The following is a 22,062-nucleotide window of genomic DNA, read 5'->3' on the forward strand; positions in this document are numbered from 1 at the left end:
AAAAGATGGTGTTCTGACTGACTAACTTGGATGTGCCTATGTCTTCACCAATGATATCGTATAAAAAGATGGTGTTCTGACTGACTAACTTGGATGTGCCTATGTCTTCACCAATGATATCGTATAAAAAGATGGTGTTCTGACTGACACACTCAGTGCTCCTCTCCTTGGATGTACCAGAGACTCAAAAGAATCTGGATGTACCAATGTCTTCTTCCCAAGGTCAATACCTTGCATTCTATCTTAAAAGGAGTGTGTCTTCCACAGGTAAAACTCACATTTCCTGGCCTGGTCGACCCACCCCTTTTTGAAGGGGACTATATTTCCTTGTGCCCTATTACTGGAGGGGACCAGGCATCACCTGTTGAAGAGAGATACTTTTGCACACTGGCAGTGCCCCTTCTCTTACATGAGTTCATATGAAGAGATGTGCGCCTCCTGGCCGTACATAGTTTATTCTATATTTGAAGGGTCGCTGCATTACCAGTGGGAGGAAGAGTTGTCTTGCCATTGCTTCGGACAGTGCCAATTACCAAATAGACTTGTATAAAGTAGACTCCTATGCAGTCCATTTCCTGGTCTTTTTTTCTCCCTTCATGGACGGCAGGCCGAGGCCGGTCCACTGCGTCTGGAGTGTAGTATAAATGACCTGCCTAGGTAGTCATCGATCGCTGAGAAGACATTTTGTATTGTGGCAAATGAATAAACAACGCCATCTGCCAGATGCATCTGATTACAATGTACTTTTTATTCATCAATCCATACAAGCATTTTTGCGACAAAATCACTAGCACATGTACCAGTTTTAAAGGGACAACTTGGGCGTGGTAGTTATCTGGCCAGGAGGATAATGACCCTGCTTGATACCATGCGCCGCCACCAGTAGTATCTCACTAAGTTCTAATGATGATTTTGGACGGTGTTGCGAGGCATTTTGGACAGGGCATGTGAATTTCAGGCAGGCTTATTGGTACACCCCGTTCTAGGGGATTATTAATTGCATGCAGTTCAATGACATTTCAATTATCCTGTTTGAGAAGTCATGGCCCTGCTGGTAGCCATTTTTGTATGAAAACCATCTCATACCAAAGTTGTCCCTTTAAAGGGGGTTAACCTTTGCAAAACAGAGAAACAAGGCCCTCCCATTACATGGTTGGAGGGGTACACTCGGATGAAAATAATAAATGCGCACCACGTGCTCTTATAGCAAGCTGAATCTGGTGTTCGAGAGGGCTGCTCAAGCCACGTGCTCTTATAGCAAGCTGAATCTGGTGTTCGAGAGGGCTGCTCAAGCTGTTACTGTAGAGTTCAGTCGGCTTTATTTCTAAAGGGGGGACTACTTTGTAGTATATAGGCAATGGCAATGGTCAAGTTGGTAGCAATCAGGTTGCTACATGTACACACCGGTACACAGTTAATGTTCTTTCATTCATCAGCCAAGGCCGGGGCGCCTCGCTAAGATTTTGAGCTCAATGACACCTCCACCTGAGCGGTATTTGGTGAGACAATAATACTGACAGTGATGTATCATTTTTTGTATTCTAAAACACCTCAAAACAAAAACACAGAAATAGGATTTTGTCTGCTTTTTGACGGATTCCGTACTTTGCACCAGACCAAGCGTGTTGCTTCTTACCCTGACCCCTGCCCCCAAAACGAGGCACAGTGCATTATAAAGCCAAATAAATTATACAATGCAACCAAGGTGATCTAGAATAAACTCTGGTAACACGAGATAATACGGTTTTCAGCTGATGAAGAGGTGATGGCAGTCTAATGCGGCCTCTTATCATACGTGTCACTACTACAAACATTCTTGGATATAAAAGATTTTTTTCTAAGTCTTGGCCAGAGCAATTCCTCGTTGGTGTTATGATGTCGACGTCTGTGCACGGAGTTCAACTCTGACATCACCAAACCTCTCGAAATCGATTTCAATGTTTCTATGGCTGGGTTTGAATTGCCTGGAATATAGCAAAGCATGATAAGCGAGCGTCAGTAATGTAAGCAGAAGGTTGCAAAAGGGTGGAGGTATGACCGAACCATAAGTATAATAGTTCGAAGACAGTGCACGCCATCTATGCTCATGCCGACCTAGTGCCCTCGGACACTCATTTTTGGCGGGCGTGCAAACACTGCGACAGAACTCGTGTATAGCCTAATCTGCAACTCAAAAACTCAAAGCGAAAAGGAAAGGAAAAAGCGACAACATTAAAGAGCTAAATGATCGGCGGCTGAAATGGACTACATAATCTCCTTGTGTCCAAGTTGTGCCCGAGAGTCTGAAGTTATGTCGTCGGTGACTGCAGAGTGACTCCGGTGCTCACTTCACCAAACCTAAAGAAGTCGATATCAATCTTCCTGCGACTGGGCTTGAATGGTCTGAAGTAAAAAAGACGTTGGCCTACAGTACTGATCAATAGAAATGTCACGCGATAAAAATGCACTCCATGCGGGACAACCCCAACCGTTTTACAAACAGATGCTGGCAATGGCACAATTTTATGCAGCTGAGCAGCTAGTGCGCTCGAAACGGAATACCACCTAGCAGACCCGACGTACTCCAGACGCAGTGGACCGGCCTCTTCGAATAGGATGACGAAATCGACTGCCCACGGAGTCTAACCCAACGTATTTAGGCGGTGACAATGGTCTTCATATTCTATCTCAGCACACGATAAATTTAAAATGTTGATTGTGTGCCCTGGACATGGTTGCACAAATCAGCGTACGTGTAGTTGGTGATATGCCACATAAAACATAATGTAATGAAAGAGATAACGCCAGCGTTAGTGACAAATGTTTAAGCAACCGGGCATGAAACTTACTGTGACTTTACGTCTCCATCCCCAAGCAGCTTTTTTACGAGATCATAATTCGGAATGTGTTGATTCCCATGAGAGAGATAGTAAAGGTGCGTTATTTTGGACTGGATGATAATTTTCGCACTCTCCATGGTGGGGAAACACGTAGTGTACATGACACAGCGGCTCAGGTCCGCAACGCTCCGGAACAAGATAGCATTGGTCTGGGCGTCACACACTGAAATGATATGGATTATTCTTATGATTGCGGGAGGTGGTAAGTAGTGGACAAAAACTTGTTTATAGGGCGGACGAAGCCGGGAACCTGGATGGAGAAGGAGGTGGCTTGATTTGTTTGCCGGAGAACAATTTGCTGTGAGAGGAACACCACCACTGACTATAGGCCTACATCGGAAATAGAAGGTATATACCGGCCCGACCAATGCTCACTCTAAAAGTTCTAGATGTTGCCTTCGGTTTGAAGCTGTATTGGTTATTTCAAGGCAAATATCCTAGAAAATGATTGGGACGATCAACAATGATCTTATCTCTGAGGTATTGATAGCCGTTATCTTTATACGTAGTGTACATGTTATCATTTGGCATAATCTCTCAGAATATATTTAGAGCCGAACACTCTTTTCCAGCGGAACATTTTCAACTGCTACACCGGTTATCTACTCACTTAGATCGTTATGTTGTTGTTCAGTGTGGTTTCCATCTGGAATGTGGAGCGGCATGCCGTTATAACCAACTCCAACTATCTTCTTGTCGGGGTTTATAAGGACTGCGCCAACCTGAAAATGAAGGATATGACGTCATCGTCGCCTGCCTACTCGGTAGACTCCCTGGCAGCCCAGTGGCAGTGCGTCATCCTAATTTGTTCTCAATGCGTCCGGAGTGTAGTACTCGGCAGCACTCATGAAAGCCCATCTTTATCTTCAAAGTATTGCCATTGCTACAACGCGCGGGCAATATGGGCGGAGGCAACGGATCGAATCCGACAAAACCCATAGAAAGTGGAAAACGAAGGCCCAGGGACCTTATTTCATCCAGTTGGTTGAGCCTTCTTGTTCCCGATGTAAAAAGAATGACTGCCCCTGCCCCACTCTATAGGCCTACTGAAGCCATCCTGAGGAAATCAGGGGTTTTGTGTGCAGGGCAGGAGAAGCGAACATTAACCCCTGATTTCCGCAGGATGACTGAAGCGCACCTGCAGGACATTTTGTTATTCTTTAAAATTGTGTGAAAGCAAGTGTTTGTTCCGAACAGTCTCCCAAAGGGCAGCATTTCTTTTGCCATTTCATCGCCACTGCTTTAGCATCTTCGAAAACCAGAGTCAGCCGCACCCTCCTCCCCTCGCACTCGCTATGCATAAACGCGCCGGGTCGTTTTTATTGGTGTCGAGTATTGGCCTGTACTTCAGGATGCTGCTTTAGGAGGGTATATCATGAGATGGTTGTGCGCAAAATTTACCTTGACGGTGTTCTTACTTCTCTGTGCGGCCATTGCAGCCATACCCATAAAGTACTCTTCCCAGCCCAGGTACCCCTGATCTCTGAAACGAAAGTAAAACTACTTATATACCAGAGTCTTTCAAATAACGAGTCAGCCAACTATAGGGAACGTATGGTTTCAACATCAAAGCCACCGCCCGTTCCGAAAGACGCGATTTGAAAGACTGTATACTAAATCGGAAACGATTTTTTTACTTGAGAGCTAAGCGTCTTGGGTCTCTAAACAATATTGGGCGATTTGTTTTGTAAGTAGGAGGAAACCAGAGACCCGAAGAAAACCTATACAATCGAATAGCGTTCCTTCTCTATCACTATAATTGAGGGCCCATTTATAAACAACACCATTGAAAAGGTGTTTATCGTGAATGTCATTAGATTGTGTTAATACAGTGTATCCAAATTTCACTCGTCGATTTCCTGCGACTTAATGTATGTAACAATTCATTCACTCACATGTTTTCGGTTTCTCCGGTCGCCATTTTTCAAATCTGAAAATAAAACCTCGCTCAGTCAAGGCAAAGTCTATAGTTTATTCAATCAGTTAAGCCACGCGTTAACAATTCGCTGTTACGTGCAACAAAAAGACCTCTCGTCTGCGGGTTAAATTTCATCACTGGGTTTGATATTAATTGCAGGTCGCTACGATCTCCGATTCCAACCTGTTGCCGGCACCTGCGATGACCACCGCAAGCAACGAACGATTTGGTGCACTGGCAGAATGTCGCATGCGATAATGATCGAACAGGTATTAGTTCGTTTGCGGGGGCTTCAGGTCACAGCACATCCTCGAAAATCCAGAGTCAGTCGTATCCTCCTCCCCTCGCACACGTTCGGTCGATAGTGCCGAGAGTAGTATTGAGCTTCAGGATGGTCACAGCAAGGCTATGTTATATAATACAGGTAGCCTCATTCGGGGGCAAGTCTTCAAATAAGGCAGCGCAGTGGCATCTGTGTATCTATTTATATCAAGAAAATATTGGTAGAAGTGCGTTGGGCGCCAACATCGTGTATAGATGCACTGCCACGCCCAAGATGTCCCAATTTGCGCCAAATGTCGTGACATGTTCTTCTGTTCGGAATTGTCCTGGCGACTTTCGTTTTGACCAGTTTAACCCCTCACAAGAAATGAAAGTATCCTACCTTGTCTTGTCTCGCTCGCCCGCACTGAAGTTGTAGCTTCAATGAACACAAGCCAATAACATGAACCTATACCAGCAGGTAAACAAGATCTAGGTATATGATATTTACCGTCAAGAAAAAAATGTAGCGCAAACAAATAGTGCGGACATGCAGGGGAACATCTCGCAATTTTGCATCAGCTTACCCACCATACAGTTTCATTCTCCAAGCAGATCGAAGTATATTTCCTCTGCCAAAACAGACGACCATGTCATCACAGGTGTGTGAAAATTCTGGTGACAGAATGGTATTTTCCCCCGCCGGTGATCGATTCCACGAATAATCGAAAACGCCAGAGAGGCGCACACGACCGCAGCACGACAGAACAGTGTTACTTGTGTTGTGGCGACGTAAAGCATGTTGTCTTTGGTTAATATTATTGGGATGAGGGTTTCATGTGGATTATACATCCTTAGCAGCACTAGTACATGCTGATCAGAGGTAGCCTTTTTACGTTGCGCGTCAAAAGAGAGGCTCACAACTGACGGTAAGGGCCAGTTGGGATCTCTGAGACCGGCCTCATTATTATCAGAGGCCTATGAGATCGATTGGCATAACAGGAAGACTATGGCTTGACAATTATCAGATAACAAAGGCCTAGACTTTATAAGATAATACCATAGTGCTTCAATCCGGGCCGGCGGGTTGGACCCAATAGATTAGTTAGCCGAACTGGGTCAGGTTGTCACGCACGACTAAGTTAGATGTATTGTAATTTAGGCCTATTAGAGCTGGAAAGTAGACTGGAATATTATTTCATTCGTATGTTTACATAGTTATTGCAAGTTGTTAAGGTGACTCGTGACTTGCCTTGTCTAAGGCTTCCAACCGCCAAAAAAATGCCCACCTCTCTTCCTTATTCTTATTCTTCTTCTCCATCTTGCTTTCTTTTTAGCACCACCATCGCCTAAAATGTTATTTTCTATAACTCTTTCAAGATTTGTTGATAAATAAGTTAAAAGCGAATGCCAGGAGAACAAAAAATAAGGGTAAACTACGTTTCCCGCCGCGCTGGCCTCCCATGTGCGCGAACAGTTTGAATTTCGCGCCACTCGAAACTCATTTTGTCGGTGATCTTCGGGACCATTCGGAAATCATCCGCTTGTGAATCTAAACAAACATGGCCGACCAGAATTAGGTTTGTGCAAAATGTGTGCAATTTTCTCCCGATTTCTCCGTTGTTTTATGCCGAATTGTTATTCCTTGTGTTACAATGCGTAGTGCTGTGTATGTAGATTATATTCTGTCCTTTGGAGTATAATTTTCCACTTAAAGTTTCTGTCAGTCTGGCCCAAAAGGGGTAAAATCGTCAATCTCAATGTTCACAAAATCACACCACTACCAGTCACCACACACATCCATGACATCATCATCATGTTTCAGTGAGTGTTCCTTCACTCTGTCAAGTCTTCACCACTTCAGCATGTGCAGTTCTTTTAGTTCTACAACCTTGCTATGGGTTATCATCGCTTATGCATAACTTGACAGTGTCAGTGATGCACACTCGTAGAGTCGTACTCGGCACTGCATAGATAGGCATGATAGGCTAATTTGTTTCCTGAATGAATCGCGCTGAGAGTGAGAAGACGTTAGGTGACACTATTTTAATACTATTATGTTTTGTGGTCAGGATGGTTCATACTAAACAGCGTATGGTACTTATTTCGTTTATGGCTGCTAAATTTTATTTTCATGACTTCATACCTGGTGGATACTGGTGGACGGTGGTGGACGCTGTTTAGGTGGACCGGTCAAGACGTCACTCTGGATTAGATCTGACATCATTTTAAAAATGCTGTGACGTCACACTCACATCTAGTTGTATCTTCGTATAATAATAGATTGTTCAACAAATGACTTGTATCTTCATTTCATTCAGTGTCTTTATTCCTCCATCACAATGTAAACACAACAACTCCCTTATCTTGCCCAAATGTCATGAAATTTGAATGGCTTCGACCTTGTGACGTGGTACGTGTACATGTGCTCATTTGATTTGTTTTGGCTCTGATTCATCTTTGTCGCAAAGGTCCATACCACCACACTCCTTGATTACCAATCCCACTTTTGCTTAAAAATTTTCCTCCCGTCCTTGATTCCTGCAGATCAATATCCTGTATTGATTGGTTTCACTAACATCAGTGATTCATTCTCCATGGACGGATTACGCCAATCAACATTGCTATTGTGTCTTGTTATTCAGGGGTCATACATGTTGTATCGCTGTTGATAGGCGAGGGTTACTGTTTGATGTGTTAGTAATTAGTATTCTTCCTTCTCATAAGGTAAGGTTTTGTATGATATTTTTATCCAGTGTGGCTAGCAGTCAGTATAGTTGAATGGGATGAACCCTCTGTGTTCTATGCTCTGCACATACCCAAAGTGTCTCCAGGCTTGTGTATGATCTTCACATTTAAGTGTTGGGGTGTGAAAATGTAATGGCGCGAAGATACATACACGGCTCTAAAGCAATCCGGATACTAGGGCGGGGAGGGAGGGGAAAGCCAATCCACTGCAGTGGCTCCAGAGCCTGCCATCGTACACAGGGTTTACATTAACCTGTACACGCCAAACTGTCTTCCTTCTGGGTGTCCATGCGAGACGAAATACAGTTCGCTCAATCACCGCCAGGATACACTTTGGATCTGGTTGTGACATCACACCATAGTTGTTGAGGTAGACTTTGGTGGAAAAGGGAACTTAACCCTTGGTTCCTGGGACTCACTGGTAACTTTGAATTGAATTAACTTGGAGACGAGATGGAGAGGACATCCTTCATACAGTGAGTTTATATCTCGGTGATGTTACACTCTGTTCTGGAATTCCTAGAGCCAAGACTATGCCAAGTGACACCACGGTTTTGGTGCAAGAAATGAACAAAGAATTGATGTAGAATCACCTTGTATGTATTTCATGATGGAAATCTTGAATGTACATGTGAACTTTGGCCGAGTAGGGCCAGCCAATTTGCCAAGAAATAAATCGGGAGTTTTTGGGATAACTCCACCTTTATTGATTCTTTACCCCTTACTGTTTACAGGATCTCCACCCCAGCCGGGGTAACATTGTCTCTTCAATAATATAACATAACAATACCAATGGAACAAATTTTGTTTTTGTCCAGGCAGTTTATGTACGTAGGTTTCATGTAGTAAAAAATTGCTGAATTAGACTAGTATGTTAGCTGTTCTTAGTACTAGTATGGTATAGTCCTGATTCGAGAGGTCAAATTGAAAAGTAAAACTACCACTTTGGGACCAACACTAGTGTCCTTAATAGAGAGGTGTCCGCTAAGGGAAGTTCCACTGTAAGTGTAATAGGGAAATCTATCATGAAGTGCTCAATCACAGTGTGATTCAGAAAATTGCCCTGATGGGCTTTTTACAATGATTTGCCGTTACCCACAACACAGATCAATGAGGCAGAATTTACCGTGATGCCAGAAAACAAATAAATCATCCTCATTGATTGATTGGTTTCATTTACGTCGTTGATTTATTCTCCTTTGGGGATTAATGCAATCAACTACGACTTTAGATTGTTCTCTACTATTCTGGTTTAATGCCTCGCTATGATTAAATTTTAACCCTTCTGGCCCGTGGTTGTTGCATGCCTTTTAATATGAATATTGATCATGATATTACACCACAAGCTGTGTCTTTGTCAGTCTTTAAATAGTGCTATCCCAAAGCGTAAAAAAAATTTCAAAGGATTAATTTCAATGGGGTGCGTTGCCCTACATCTGTATTGATTCACTTTACCCTAAAGCAAATGCTTTGAACAATGTTGAATCAAAAACATTTTAGTACGTTGAAGTTCAATATATCATAGATAAGAAGACTTGGATTACAATCAACTTGTACCGAGGTATAGGCCCATTAGCTTAGCACTTCCCTGCATACTTTATTAATCATATTGTGCTGACACAGACGTCTAGCTTGCCTGCGATCGAACACTGCCTGGATTCCGGCAGTGTTGATCCTTTCAAAGAAAGATCGAGCTTTTAGTTTGCCGCAAAAACTTCAACGTTAGAATGACAATGGCCAATGCAAGTTAGATTTCAGGTAGAAACCTCAATTGCTAACAAGTTTATCGAGCATCATGCAAAATTCTTTCTTCCCATTGCCCATGTTTTACGATTCTCATCTTCATTCAGTTTAATCCGGAATTGCATTTAAAACATATTTCGACATTGAGTAGTTCAAACACATTGGTGATGCATTCCGCTGACACAGATGTCTGGCTCTTGAAGGGTACTTGCGTTCCAACATTGCCTAGAATTTATTCTGTGTGTGGCTGATTGATTTTCATTTCAGTCTGATGGTAAGAGCTTTGAACTGAACTCGTCTGAATCTGTTTGGATATGTATGGCACATTGTTATTTGAATTTGGTTCAGGTAGAAATTGCAGCAAAGCGCAAACTCATTGATCTATCTATCTATTCTAATCATGTGTTTATTCAGACTTTCTTCAGAGATGTTTACACAGTATTGAAAATTTTCTTTCCAGGACTGTTTCACATTTTTGATCTTATTTGCTGGTTATTATACACACATTTTATGTCATACCAGTAGCGCTATTTCTATGATTTATCGATTGTCTTACGTATGACTTAGATTGCAAGTTCTGAAACGTTTCAAAAATCATGTCATTTTATCGAAATATTTACAGTGTTCTTTCAAAAAATGTTCGAACAAAGCATCATCATTCATTGTTTTCACTCATTTTCTCCTTGTAGATTCTAGTCTTTCACTTCTCAAAGAGCCCAGACATGTCACTCCAATGAGCACAAAGACCTGAGACCGCTTACTACCATGGCGACTGCCAAGGAAGGCCCATTGTTGGTGGAGTTTCCGTGTGACCTTCAAACATGGCCCAAGGTCAAAGCTGCACTCTTGGAACTTCGAGGGTCGGTGCATATCGACGACATCGTGAAGTCATTGGACATCATCGTCGCATCGTTGATTAACGGGACGCCATCGCTGGCCAAGGAGAATATGATCCTTAGGAAGTGCGTATTTTACGGACTGAAACGGTTCTTGGAGCAAGATGCAGAGGCGGAGGAAAAGCACAGGTTCTACTCTGAGACTTTTCCGTTTATTATCGATTGTGCGTTAAAAATTGAGGAGCTGAGGCCGGAGGCAGGGTTGCATTACAGCTTACAGAAGGAAGGTGGGTAGATGGAGGCAATTCCTATCTTTCTTCGTCTCTCCTTTCGTTATTCTTCCGTTACAGCAAGAGATCACAGGCGTATGAAGATACCAAAATTGAATAATCAGAAAGTGAATGTGGCCAAGCAGCCATGATTGAATTACCTCCTCTGAAAATGATGTTGGTGTCATGGTGGCCTGTGATTGTGATGGCAGGCAAGGAAGTCCGGAGTGTCTGTTAGGAGTATAGCGTTTGAAAAATGAAAAACCTATGAAAAATCACGAAGTAATAGAATCCGCAATATCTATGCATCTTTCAGAGTGTTCCATCGAGCTGAAGAGAGATTTCGTTGCCTCGATCCTTGCTTGTGCATTTCTCTGCCTGTTTCCACGACGACCGAAAGATATTGCTAGCCGCCTCAATGACATCAACTTCAACAACTTCTTCCATTATTTACCCAGGTGAGTCGAGAGCGATGTCAGTTTATTCTGCACAATATGAATTAACCCTTCGGTTGCTGCAACGTTGTGTGTTGAAAGTATTGTTGATGATAAGATTCCTATCAGAACATTGTGTACTACAGGGTGCATTGTAAGTTGTAACAGTCTTGGTAGTTTTAAAGTTGAATAACATGGTAAGCTTTTCGAATGCAGTGAAATCTGTGATATTTGGGCCCATTTTTTTTGCAATTCTCCAAAATTCCTCCTGTAGTCCTGGTCAGTTGATTGTTACACAAAGACCGTCACTTACATGTGTTACAAGACAGCCATCACTAATCACATGACAGCAAAAGGTCATTACATGACGGCAAACACCAAATACATGACAGGATACACTGTATTCATTGATTGAGTACACTTTGCATGTACAGTATTCCTGTTTGCCCATTTTGAACTTCCAGTGGTATTCTCTCTATAATTTGCTGCCCACATCTTAGGCAGCAAACTTGACTTAAAACTTGTGGGTCAAGGGGTGTATTGCCTTGCTGTCATAAAAGGTATTAGTGTCGGCTCTCAGAAATTCTCAAGACTCCTTCAAATTATATGTCTTGTTATTTCTTCCACTCCAGCCCACCCCAAAGTGCTAAGCTGCGATGTATTCTCCATTACTTTGACCGCGTTTCTTGCCTTGGAGACAGCCTCGATAAGACTGTCAAGTTCTCAAGACAGGTTCGTAGCCAGAGTACCATTTTCAGATCAGCTTATCAATGAGTCTCATAGGCTCGTGGTTACACTGCTGACTACCATGGAATTGAGATCTGGTCAGCGGTTAGGGTGCTCTGGGTTTGGAGAAGGGAGGTTTATGATGAATGTTCACCCTTTTTGAATAGAAACTCAAAAATTATGATACACAGGACATATGAAGTCTTTGTTTCAATTGAAAGATGGGTTCACAAGATTCTTGTTCAAAATACTTCAGCCAGTTATATCTACATGTAGTCTTATGGAGTATTTTTAGAGAACGGTAAAAAGTGGTAAAATGGGGCACCGTGAGGGATATTTTGTAAAAACCGTTGGGACCGACCCAAGGTGTTTACAAATAATCGTTGTAGCCCTATCCGGACAATGATGTGACTAGCTTTATTCATTTCCTCTCTTGGACACACTTTATTTGCTTTCACTTCAGGTGCTATCATCAAAAGAAGCGCTTCATGTCGGTAAAATCCTAAGCTGTGATAGACCTCTGTGTCCAGTGACCGTACACAAGGAGGGGAAGATCGAGGATGCCGGCAGTGAAATATTACAGGTACAGTAGAACCTCTCTATTAAGGACACCCATGGGACTGACAAGAGCTGTCCTTAATAGAGAGGTGTCCTGATAAGAGAGGTCAAATTGAATGGAAACAACCAATTTGGGACCAAAACAAGTGTCCTTAATAGAGAGGTTGTCCGTAATAGAGAGGTGTCCGCTTAGGTAGGTTCCACTGTATATTGTTAATGAGCGTGGGAAGCCTACTTTCTCAATATTGACGATGCTAAATTCTCAATATTGACGATGCTGTACCTGCTCATTCTCTCTAAGATCTATCTCCTATGACAATGCTAACCTAACTCAGAGCTATAGGGCATTTCCCTCAACTTCACCAGGAAGACATATTCGTAGCGTATACTACTACAAATGTTATGGAGGATTAGATAAATGTTTGGTTAAATATTTGAAGAACGCTGATAGAAGTTCTGTCTATTTCAGATTGACTTCGCCAACAGTTACATTGGTGGAGGGGTGCTGCATGCTGGCAGGGTGCAGGTAGGTTCATTTAACAGTTACAAAGAATAAATAAAAAAAATACCATTGCCATGACTCCTTGTATAATAGTTTAACCTTGAGAGACCAGTGGCTTAGAGTTTAGATTGCTGGGCTCATGGTCCGGAGGTTGTGGGCTCGCCTCTTAAAGGATCATCCCTGTTTTGTTTTTGTGTCCTTGAGCAAGACAGTTAAACCTACTTGCTTCTCTTGACCAAGGAGTATGGTTACCTAGCTGGCTGAGATGGGCAAATGTGAATGCTAGTCTTTAGCGCTGAGTACAGTTTACTCAGGTGGAGTTGAGCTTGAATCCGAAATGGTCAGGCCAATAGATGGGGTAATAATGTGAAGGCTCTGATCGATGAAACCACTTTAGACTTAACGAAATAGAGGTCTTACCATTATTATCATCATTATCAAATTATGTATCATGCTAGTGTAGTAAAGGTGGGTTTGTGACACAAGTCGGGCACAGAAATTCCTGAACATTTCGTGTTATCCTCAGCTTCTTTTTTCTGCAGGAGGAGATCCGATTCTGCATCAGTCCGGAGCTGATAGCCGCCATGTTGTTTATGCAATGCATGCTGGACAACGAGGCAATCGTCATTGAAGGATTCGAACAATTTTCACACTATGCAGGATATGCTGACAATCTGAAATATTTTGGCAACTTCAAGGACAAATCGCTGGTGAGTGAAAACAGTTTCAGCCTACACTTTTAGGCGTTTAGACTATTGTTGTGGCAGCTCATTGGCCTTGTGATCGCTGATTCTTTTATTTTTTCCTTCAGAGAGATTCAAACGGCAACATCATTACAAAATTGAGCGCAATCGACGCCATCCCATTCATGTGGGTCGGACAGCAAAAACAATATGACGGGAAAAATCTGATGCGGGAAATCAACAAGGCGTATATCGGATTTCTTCAGCCGTCTGCTCGTGTGAGGAAGGGGAGGAAGAAGTTGGGAAAGAGCGAGGATAGTTTGGCGTCAGACTCATCTGAGGAGTATTACAGTGCACCGGAGAGCCTGGAGGATGAAGGTAGAGTTTGGATATTGCAATCGAGATAATTCTCAGGATAGAAAGCCAATATGTGTTGTTGTTTATTATTTGGTCATTGTTCTGCTTTATCTTCATTTCCAATCATGTTTATGAGGATTTGACACCCAAGCTAGACCTGGAGAATCTGGTTTTTGGGTCATGTTTAAAGGATTACCCTCCCCCAAGTTACCCAAAATCATATTTTTCATACATAACTGCTTAAAAGTAAAATGCTCTCAAAACCCACGCCAGGGGTGATATGAATAAAGACTAGCAAATGCTTTTATCTAAAACTCCATGTACATTTACACTAGGCCTTTCTGTACAAAATTGAAGTAAAAGCATTTGCTAGCCTTTATTCATATCACACATTGCGTGAGCACCTGATACCTAACCTGCTGTGGTGTAGAGGCTCAGACTCGCGACTAGTCATCAAGAGATTCCTGGTTTGATCCCCACTGTCGGCATGAGACTCTAGGTAGGTCTCTTTGTTTCCAATGCTTTTCTCCACCCAGCTCAAACTTTAGAGCTGGTAACACTGCTCATCTGAGGTCTACTGAAATGTCTCAGGCAAGACTGGGGTTAAAATGTAAAGTCGAATGATAACTTATATCGTATGTGATATCAGTTGATACCCAAAACATCAACCCATATTCCTCTCTCTTTGCAGGGCTTGACCCAGGCCAGGTAAGACCTTCCGCTTTTCTCCCTCCTTCACTCTCAGGTGAACAAGTTCTAACATACACTGACCAAGACATCACCAGCACTTTCAATGTCGTAGATCCCTCGGCGGAGAAATCTTGCGCTGACATTGACGAAGAAGGGGGACCATCGTGCTCCAGTGATAACTATGGCGCTGTAACAAGTGGTGCTGACACCTATGATGAAAAACGGCGTTCACCAGATGAAGAGGAAGGTGACTCAAGTTCGTCAAGCAGTTTCAATTTAGATTTATTCGAGTTGGAGAATCTACGAACTGAAGTTTTAAGACGGCGGGGGTCAGGGGTCAGTGATGTCAGCTTCCACAGCTCCAGACGAAGCAGTTCTGGTACCCGTCATAGCTCAGATTATTCAGATTTTGATACCTGGGCAGCAAATTTTCGGAGGCGGAGCTCAAACTTATCAGATTTGTCGTCGGCATCTCGGAGAAGTAGTTCCCGATACAGTTCAGACTTTAGTTCAGAGTTTGAAGAATATTACGAGTCGTTTCAAAATTTGGAGCGGAGGAAAATCCAGCATACTGCCATACAAGAAGAAACTGGGAATCCAGTCATTGCGGATTTCGCGAATACACTAGTGTCAAGTTTGCTTCAAGAGAGTTCAAAGGTCGCAGCGCAGCTTGATTCTGGTGTGCGAGAATTTGAGGTGCGGCATCCTGGCTTTTGCACTATAACAAAACCGAAACCCGTAAAACCGAAAGTGTTGGGTCAGGCACCGTATCTCCCACCATTAACCGATACAAGGAAGTATCACGGGCGTGATGATTCAGACTCCAGTTCAGACTCTAGTCCAGGGGAGGGGACCTCCGTGGTGAATTTTGCCGATAATCTAGTCCAGAATGTGTTCAGTCAGACGGCAGTTGGTGCCACGTCTGATGCATTCCATACTCATTCCCCAGCTCATTCAGCTGCTTTAAGCGGATCAGAAAGTGACATTAGTGATTCGTACAAATTGGGGAAGAAGCGTAGGATTTCCCCGAAGCCCAGTGAGCCAAATGTTGATGCAATTCGATGTTACGTTGATCGAATGTTTGGTGGGGCGATGGGTGGTGCGGGTGATGCTAGTGGAACGCCATCTGTTGAGAAATATACATATCATTTTCACTGCGAAGGTGCTGACGGACACTCGCCGGAAGTTTCGCAACTAGAGGCACCGCCCGGTGGCAGCTATTTGAACCTGGATTACAGTCACTCTAGTCAAGATGGTGCCAGTTCCTCAGACGTTAGTATCGACAACATAAACATATCATTATCGCAGCCTCTTTCTGGCGCATCAATGGATTCATCTAGCCAATCAGAATCATGCTATCCTTGTCACAGTTACGCGGATGACACTAGTAGCGTCGGGAACTTTGTTGACTCATTTGTAAACTCTGTGATATCTAGCGCACTCCAGGTGACAGAGCAGGACCATGACCAATCAGATGCCAGCTCGTTTTCGCATCGTCATGGTGAAGGTGCGCATAATATTCAAAATGCTACGTCTGTTGCAGATCGTATGGTGAACCAAGTTTTTAGCGACCTACGTGACGAATTTGAACAAAGTATTCCGGATTCCATGAAACTTTTACAATCTGGGTCTGGGTCTGGGTCTTCGGGACCATACTCCTACTATTCTCACTACCCACGAATTGTTGTTTCTCACTATCCTTATCCTTGTCTCATGTCGTTTGTCGACTGTCTCATCACCTCCGCATTTGATGATGCGATGTTAGAAATCCCGAATATATTACCAAAGTGTCAATTTCCTGCTAGTCCTGAGGTTGTAACTTACGTGGATAGTCTCCTGTCAGATTCATTATTTGGTGCTTATCATGATTTGCAATGCAGAAACTTCCCAGTTGCCATGGAAGCAAATTCTAGGAAACAGAGTTCTAATTTTCTCTCTGTTAAACCGAGTAGTAGTAGTTCCAGTAGTCTGTGGAGTCGGAGTAGTTTCAGTTCGGCGAGTAGTGGAGATCGATCCCCAGGGAGTGGGGACCGCAGCCCTGTCGCAGAGAGACCAACTTTACCAGGACCTAGTTCTCACTTCGCCACCAGGAGGCAACTGAAGTCAAAACGAGTAAAATCACAAAGTTTCAGCGACTATAGCACCGGGAATATCATGGATGATATCAAAAGTGCATCCATCTCGCACAGGCGCCATTGTAGTTTAACAGGATTTTTTGATCCGACGTTATCACGATTTGCTGAGGAATTAATGCAAATGGATACGTCGACTCCCCCTATTGATATTTTCTCAACTTCTGATTCGTCTATGAGTAGTCCCCGGCAGCATAGTAGCAGTAGTGATGCTAGTTTCTCACAATCTCCGCTAGTCTCTAGTAGTTCTAGTAGTTCCTCGAATAGGCCCACCCCCGATTACAAAAGTCGCTTTACACGGAAGAAGAGCAGTGAAAAGTTAGGTGCTGTTGGAGGGAGTGTGTTACGCAAACAAGGCATGAAACCAAAATCAAAAAAGAAATCGCAATCATGGCATCCGTCAATATTACAGAATAAAAAAAAGGAGAAAAGTTTGAAAAAGAAAACCAAATCTAAATTGGTGCTAGAATTAGAAAGTTATGCAGAGAACATGATGGAAAAGATCTTTGATGACGCATATTATACGATTCAATACTTGTGGTATGAATTTTGGCCGTATTTGCCGACAGATTCTGACATGTCAAGTTCCGAGAAATCGTTCCCGTTGGAGGAGAAAAAAGGTGTGATAAACACCTTGATTATAACGTATGCTGAACAAGTTGCGGAAAAAATTATGAAGGACGTTTTTGCGGATCACCGCGTTAAACGGCAGAGAAGGAAGCAGGTTATTTGGCATTGGTCGGAAATGTCCGATTACTGTGATGTTATGGAGATGCCGTATTTGGATTTGGAGGACTTTGCGAGTACATTTGTGACGTGTGTGATCCATGAGTCTCTGCAGATCGTTCATGGATGGAAATCGGAAGACTCGCCAGCCCTCGGAGGTGTTCTGGCGTTATTCAGTCGGGATCAACAGCGAGAGGATTATTACACCAAAGGAGATGTTTGGCAGGTGAGAAATGACGCCATCTACAATTATCTTTGGGTGCTATTTTGGATATTGCGAAAATGTTAACTCATAATTGTCTGTACTCAAAGTTGTCACCTTGTCCAATGTCTTCTTTGCACACACCTAGAAATTGTCCAAGTGTACTTTTTACAAGTTTAGGTTTTGGAAATTTTTCCAGCAATGATGTCTTGGTGCTTTCCCTTATACCGGCTTCAGTTCAAGCTAGCCCGCTTTCCTTCTAGTCCAGTAGGACTAACATAACATTCCTTCAAGTCATGCTATCAGTGGATGCATAGCATCTTGGCTTCAAGTAGCAATGTATTTTTAGCAGTAACGCAGGCTTCAGTTATCAAAGCTAGTCTGCTTTCCTTCCAGTTCTGTAGGAGATCTAAACTGTCACCTAATGCAAAAGTCCTTCAAGTTATGCTATCGCCAGTATCGGTGTATGCATTTTGTATCTTGACTTCAAATAGTGATGTACTTCAAATGCGAACATGCACCATAGACATGAATACCTTGCTAAAATTACTTTCAAAATCAAATGTAATGAATGTGTTAAGGGCTGGTGAATTTGTTACTGGAGTGCACTTGAATAATTCTGTACTATAGTCGTGGCATGGCATTTGGACACAGCTTTACAGTTGGCCCAGGGCCCAGACTAATGCACCTGATATGCATGCCGGGTGAAGTGTTAACCTAGAATTGTGAGCTACGAATTTGGCAAAATTTTCAATGCAGAACCACTATACTTGAAATTTATAAGCGATGTTTATGAGAGTAATTGTCTGTCCCTAATCGTAGATTTCGTTTACAGGCTATCCGCCCTGTTGCCACCGGTAACTGGGGATGTGGTGCGTTTGGTGGCGACCCCCAGCTGAAGGCAATGATCCAATGGATTGCGGCAACCCAGGCAGGGTGTCCTGCGATGATATACTACACATTCAGGAATCAGCGTGTGAATCAGGTACGTCAACTGCGATGAGAGAGGGCAGGGATCACAGGGTTTCCCCCAGTGAAGTTAAAAGACATAGTCTGTAGCCCTGTTGGAGATCACTCCTCAGAAAACTTTTTTGCCAAACTGGAATGTTTCCTACTTTCAAGCAATATGGGGATTTTATAGTAATATTTTGTGCACAGACTTGAACTTTTCAGTCCCAACCCAGCCTCTGCAGCCTGACTCGGTAAATTATTAGTGTAAATGTGAGTTTTATCGTGACTCCCATTATTCTACAACTCAAATAGTAGAGGCCTTACTTTTGACCCTTCCTTCGAATCTTTACTCAAATTTCCCCCATTTTAATTTTAGTTAAGCGAAATGTGCTCCATGATCCTTGAGCGTGGTTGGACGGTTGGTTTGCTTATGAAACATATCGAGGACTACTGCAAACGCGCCATCATGGAAATGGAAGAAAACGGAAGCTTGACGACTGCTCTCTTTGAATATCTACAACAGCAAATGTGATAAGGATAGACTTATATAAACATGTTTTAACGCGCCCTGGGCTATATGGGCTCAGCCAGTTTGGAAGACTCTTGTGCAAGTTTTGCCTTATGTGAGAGGCACAGATTTATTTTTGAAATCGGTGGCGTAAGGGTACGTTTATGTTCCCTGTCCAGTACTGAGTGGAAGCCAAGATGATTGAAAGGACTGCAAACCAAAAAATATCCGGTGGTGTTTTATTTTCAAAAGTTTGAAACCTTTGATCAAGAATTGAAAATAAACCAGGTGAAGTCCACAAGGTAATTGATTCATCATTAGATAATCCTTGAATTTGCATATTATGGCTTACGCTAAATTGTGAAAAAATGTTTTTGCAAACATTAAGTTCTACAGAAATCTCACGGTTTGCAGTCAGTGGTGATGAATTGATCGAGTGCTGCTTTTATCTGTAGTAATTTAGACCATCGAGTCTGAAAAGTGTTAAAATCAAGTAGATTCCGCATCTTAGCAATTTTAGAGCCAATTGGAACAAATCTATGCTACATGATACAATCAAGTGTAAGGTGCATGTGAGGCTGTTGTAAGTCATTCCATAGAAGTTAACAATATGTTCCTCTAAAGCATACGGCAGACTGGCGTTTTTCATTGCATATGACAAAAATTGCTAGTATGCTTTGGTTATAATTGCTCAAAGATTATTGTTGTCAGTATTTGCAATAAAAATCACCTGTCTGCGGTGCACTGTTTTATTGTGTGGCCCTGTGGGCTTGGCCAGTTGCGACTGGTGTAATACAATATTTTATCAAAAGTCTATTTTGTGAGATTTTGATGTCGGTGGGAAAAATTTCTTGTCGCTGTTGACCCTCTTTAGTTTCACAGCCTGCTCATTAATTAAATTTCGTCAGCGCACGTGATATTTAGTCAGTCACAAATTGAAAATAAGCAAACTTCAACTTTGCGAAAATTTCACGGTGGACAGGACTTTTGCCAAATGAAAACTGAGTAGAATCAAAGATTTCAAAAACGTCATTGATTGATTTATGACATTAGCATTAGTTGTGATTGTGATGTTAGCGTCGATATGTAGACAAGATATCGCAATTTTTCCCTGTGATCATGGTGGTGTACCATAAATTGGATGTTTTGTTTCAGTTTTTAAAATTTTCTTTCACAGTGTTGATTGGATAGAATGAAATAAGTTTATGGAGTTGAGGAGATTTAGGAGGATCATCCGCAAATTTTAATTTAGGTTGAGACGTCAACCTGATATGGGGTGATATGAATAAAGACTAGCAAATGCTTTTACTTCAATTTTGTACAGAAAGGCCTAGTGTAAATGTACATGGAGTTTTAGATAAAAGCATTTACTACTCTTTATTCATATCTCCCATGAAGTCGTCTTAAGGAGTTGACTAGTAAAGAATAAGATTGTGGTGTTTTTTTAAACCCTTTTGTCAATTTCTTTTTTGAACTTGGAGACACTGTTTTAAACATGTTGGCCCGACACATTCAGTCAGGGAACACGCTGGGAGATTGATTTTTTGGGGATGCGTGGTTGGGCTGAATATTGCTGAATAAATCCTAGGTTGTGGTGGCAGCAAACAGCTGAGTGGTTAGAACATTGAGCCATGATGTCAACAATCTCCAAAGATGAGTTGTCAACTCCTTGAAACTGTGGGCAGGGTATGTTCTTGAAATAGTTCCTGTCTTGCCCAAGAGACCAATACACGTCCAGATCAAGGAAGAGTAAGAGAATATCCGTTAGTTTGGTTTATAAACACACACTATTTACATTTACACACTCCAGTCCTATTACTATCAACTTCTAAACTTCACTCCCTACTCCTAGCCCCATCATTCCTTTTACCCCCAAACTACCAACCCCCAACATGTCAATCAAGCAGTTCTTTGACCAATCCGTGACAAGTTAAATGTAAGAGCAACAATATTCTAAAGAATCTTTTGTGGAGGTTTCCGACAGAAACTTTACATGCCAGGAGATACCATGATGCAGCGAGATTGGGGAGTAATTACAATGATAGCTTGGTCTAGCTGTGCTGACCCGTGTCTGAATATTTAATATATACATGCAATAATCTCCCTTAAATCAAAGATTTTCTCCTGGTTTTACACCAATAGACAGAGCGAATTGGAAAATTATCATTGAAATCAACGAGGACGTGTGTGCACTTTTTTGCGGAGACCAATTTTTAGAAAAAGGCATGGGTTATAGCGAGAGTGCAGTCTGGATCTAGAGTAGGTGGTAGTCCGACGAGTCAGCCCCCTTCCCTGTGACAGTTTCCCCCCCGAGTGATTACCAGTGACTTATGTGATAGTTGTATGTTGTCATACTCATAGAGCAAGAATAAATCTCCTAATGGTATAAACTATTCCATCTTTGTGTTTTATTTTTGTTTGACAACCAAAGTTGCTCGATTCATCCACAACCCATCTGCTATCTCTGGCCAGAGAATCCCTCATCGATCAAGCTTAGAATGTCCTTGTTGAGACAGGGACAAGGACAATTGGTATCACAATACTACAGGGTGGCCCAGAATTATTTTCCTTTGGACAATAGAATTCTATTGTGTATCCATTGTGTGAGGGAAAATAATTCTGGACCACCCTGTAGACCACTCTGTTGTCAGTATCAAGACCAGCGTAGCAGGCGACTGCATGTTGACGTGACATAACTGTCCAACTGACTTAATGTCCAACCCTGAAATTCAGTCCACTTTATAACCAAAATGCTATACTTAGATGGTACTGGTAATTTTCTTTCTAATATTATTAATGGAATCAAAACTGGTGAAACTAGCCAGAAACTGTTCTCCCCATATCCGCTACAAATGACATGCATTACATCATTTAGAAAAACAATCCTGGGTTCACCCCAGGCCCTCTCTTGCATGGTAGCCAGCAGCTCTTAACGTCAG

The 22,062-nt window shown here is 42.4% G+C and overlaps 2 protein-coding genes across 4 annotated transcripts; one reads left to right on the forward strand and one right to left on the reverse strand.

Moving 5' to 3' along the window:
- Positions 1-734: 734 nt before the first annotated feature.
- On the reverse strand, positions 735-5,575 carry LOC135495060 (deoxycytidylate deaminase-like). Of its 2 annotated transcripts, none has more exons than XM_064783472.1 (6): positions 5,462-5,575; positions 4,775-4,809; positions 4,281-4,362; positions 3,490-3,601; positions 2,829-3,042; positions 735-1,964 (listed from the first exon to the last, which is right to left on the reverse strand). In XM_064783472.1, exons 2-6 carry the CDS (start codon positions 4,798-4,800, stop codon positions 1,871-1,873), a joined length of 528 nt encoding a protein of 175 aa, XP_064639542.1. In that variant the 5' UTR covers positions 4,801-4,809; positions 5,462-5,575; the 3' UTR covers positions 735-1,870. The 2 variants fall into 2 exon arrangements, with proteins under 2 accessions (XP_064639542.1, XP_064639541.1); XM_064783471.1 differs by having other exon boundaries at positions 735-2,382.
- Positions 5,576-6,609: 1,034 nt separating this feature from the next.
- On the forward strand, positions 6,610-21,492 carry LOC135495054 (uncharacterized). Of its 2 annotated transcripts, none has more exons than XM_064783459.1 (11): positions 6,610-6,638; positions 10,239-10,672; positions 10,971-11,112; positions 11,721-11,820; positions 12,278-12,397; positions 12,842-12,898; positions 13,417-13,584; positions 13,686-13,935; positions 14,606-17,688; positions 18,500-18,649; positions 18,992-21,492. In XM_064783459.1, exons 2-11 carry the CDS (start codon positions 10,315-10,317, stop codon positions 19,145-19,147), a joined length of 4,584 nt encoding a protein of 1,527 aa, XP_064639529.1. In that variant the 5' UTR covers positions 6,610-6,638; positions 10,239-10,314; the 3' UTR covers positions 19,148-21,492. The 2 variants fall into 2 exon arrangements, with proteins under 2 accessions (XP_064639529.1, XP_064639530.1); XM_064783460.1 differs by lacking the exon at positions 6,610-6,638 and adding an exon at positions 6,859-6,882.
- The last annotated feature ends 570 nt before the right edge of the window (positions 21,493-22,062 follow it).

The sequence above is a fragment of the Lineus longissimus genome, chromosome 10 (assembly GCF_910592395.1).
Source record: "Lineus longissimus chromosome 10, tnLinLong1.2, whole genome shotgun sequence".
In the NCBI taxonomy this organism is placed as follows: domain Eukaryota; kingdom Metazoa; phylum Nemertea; class Pilidiophora; order Heteronemertea; family Lineidae; genus Lineus; species Lineus longissimus.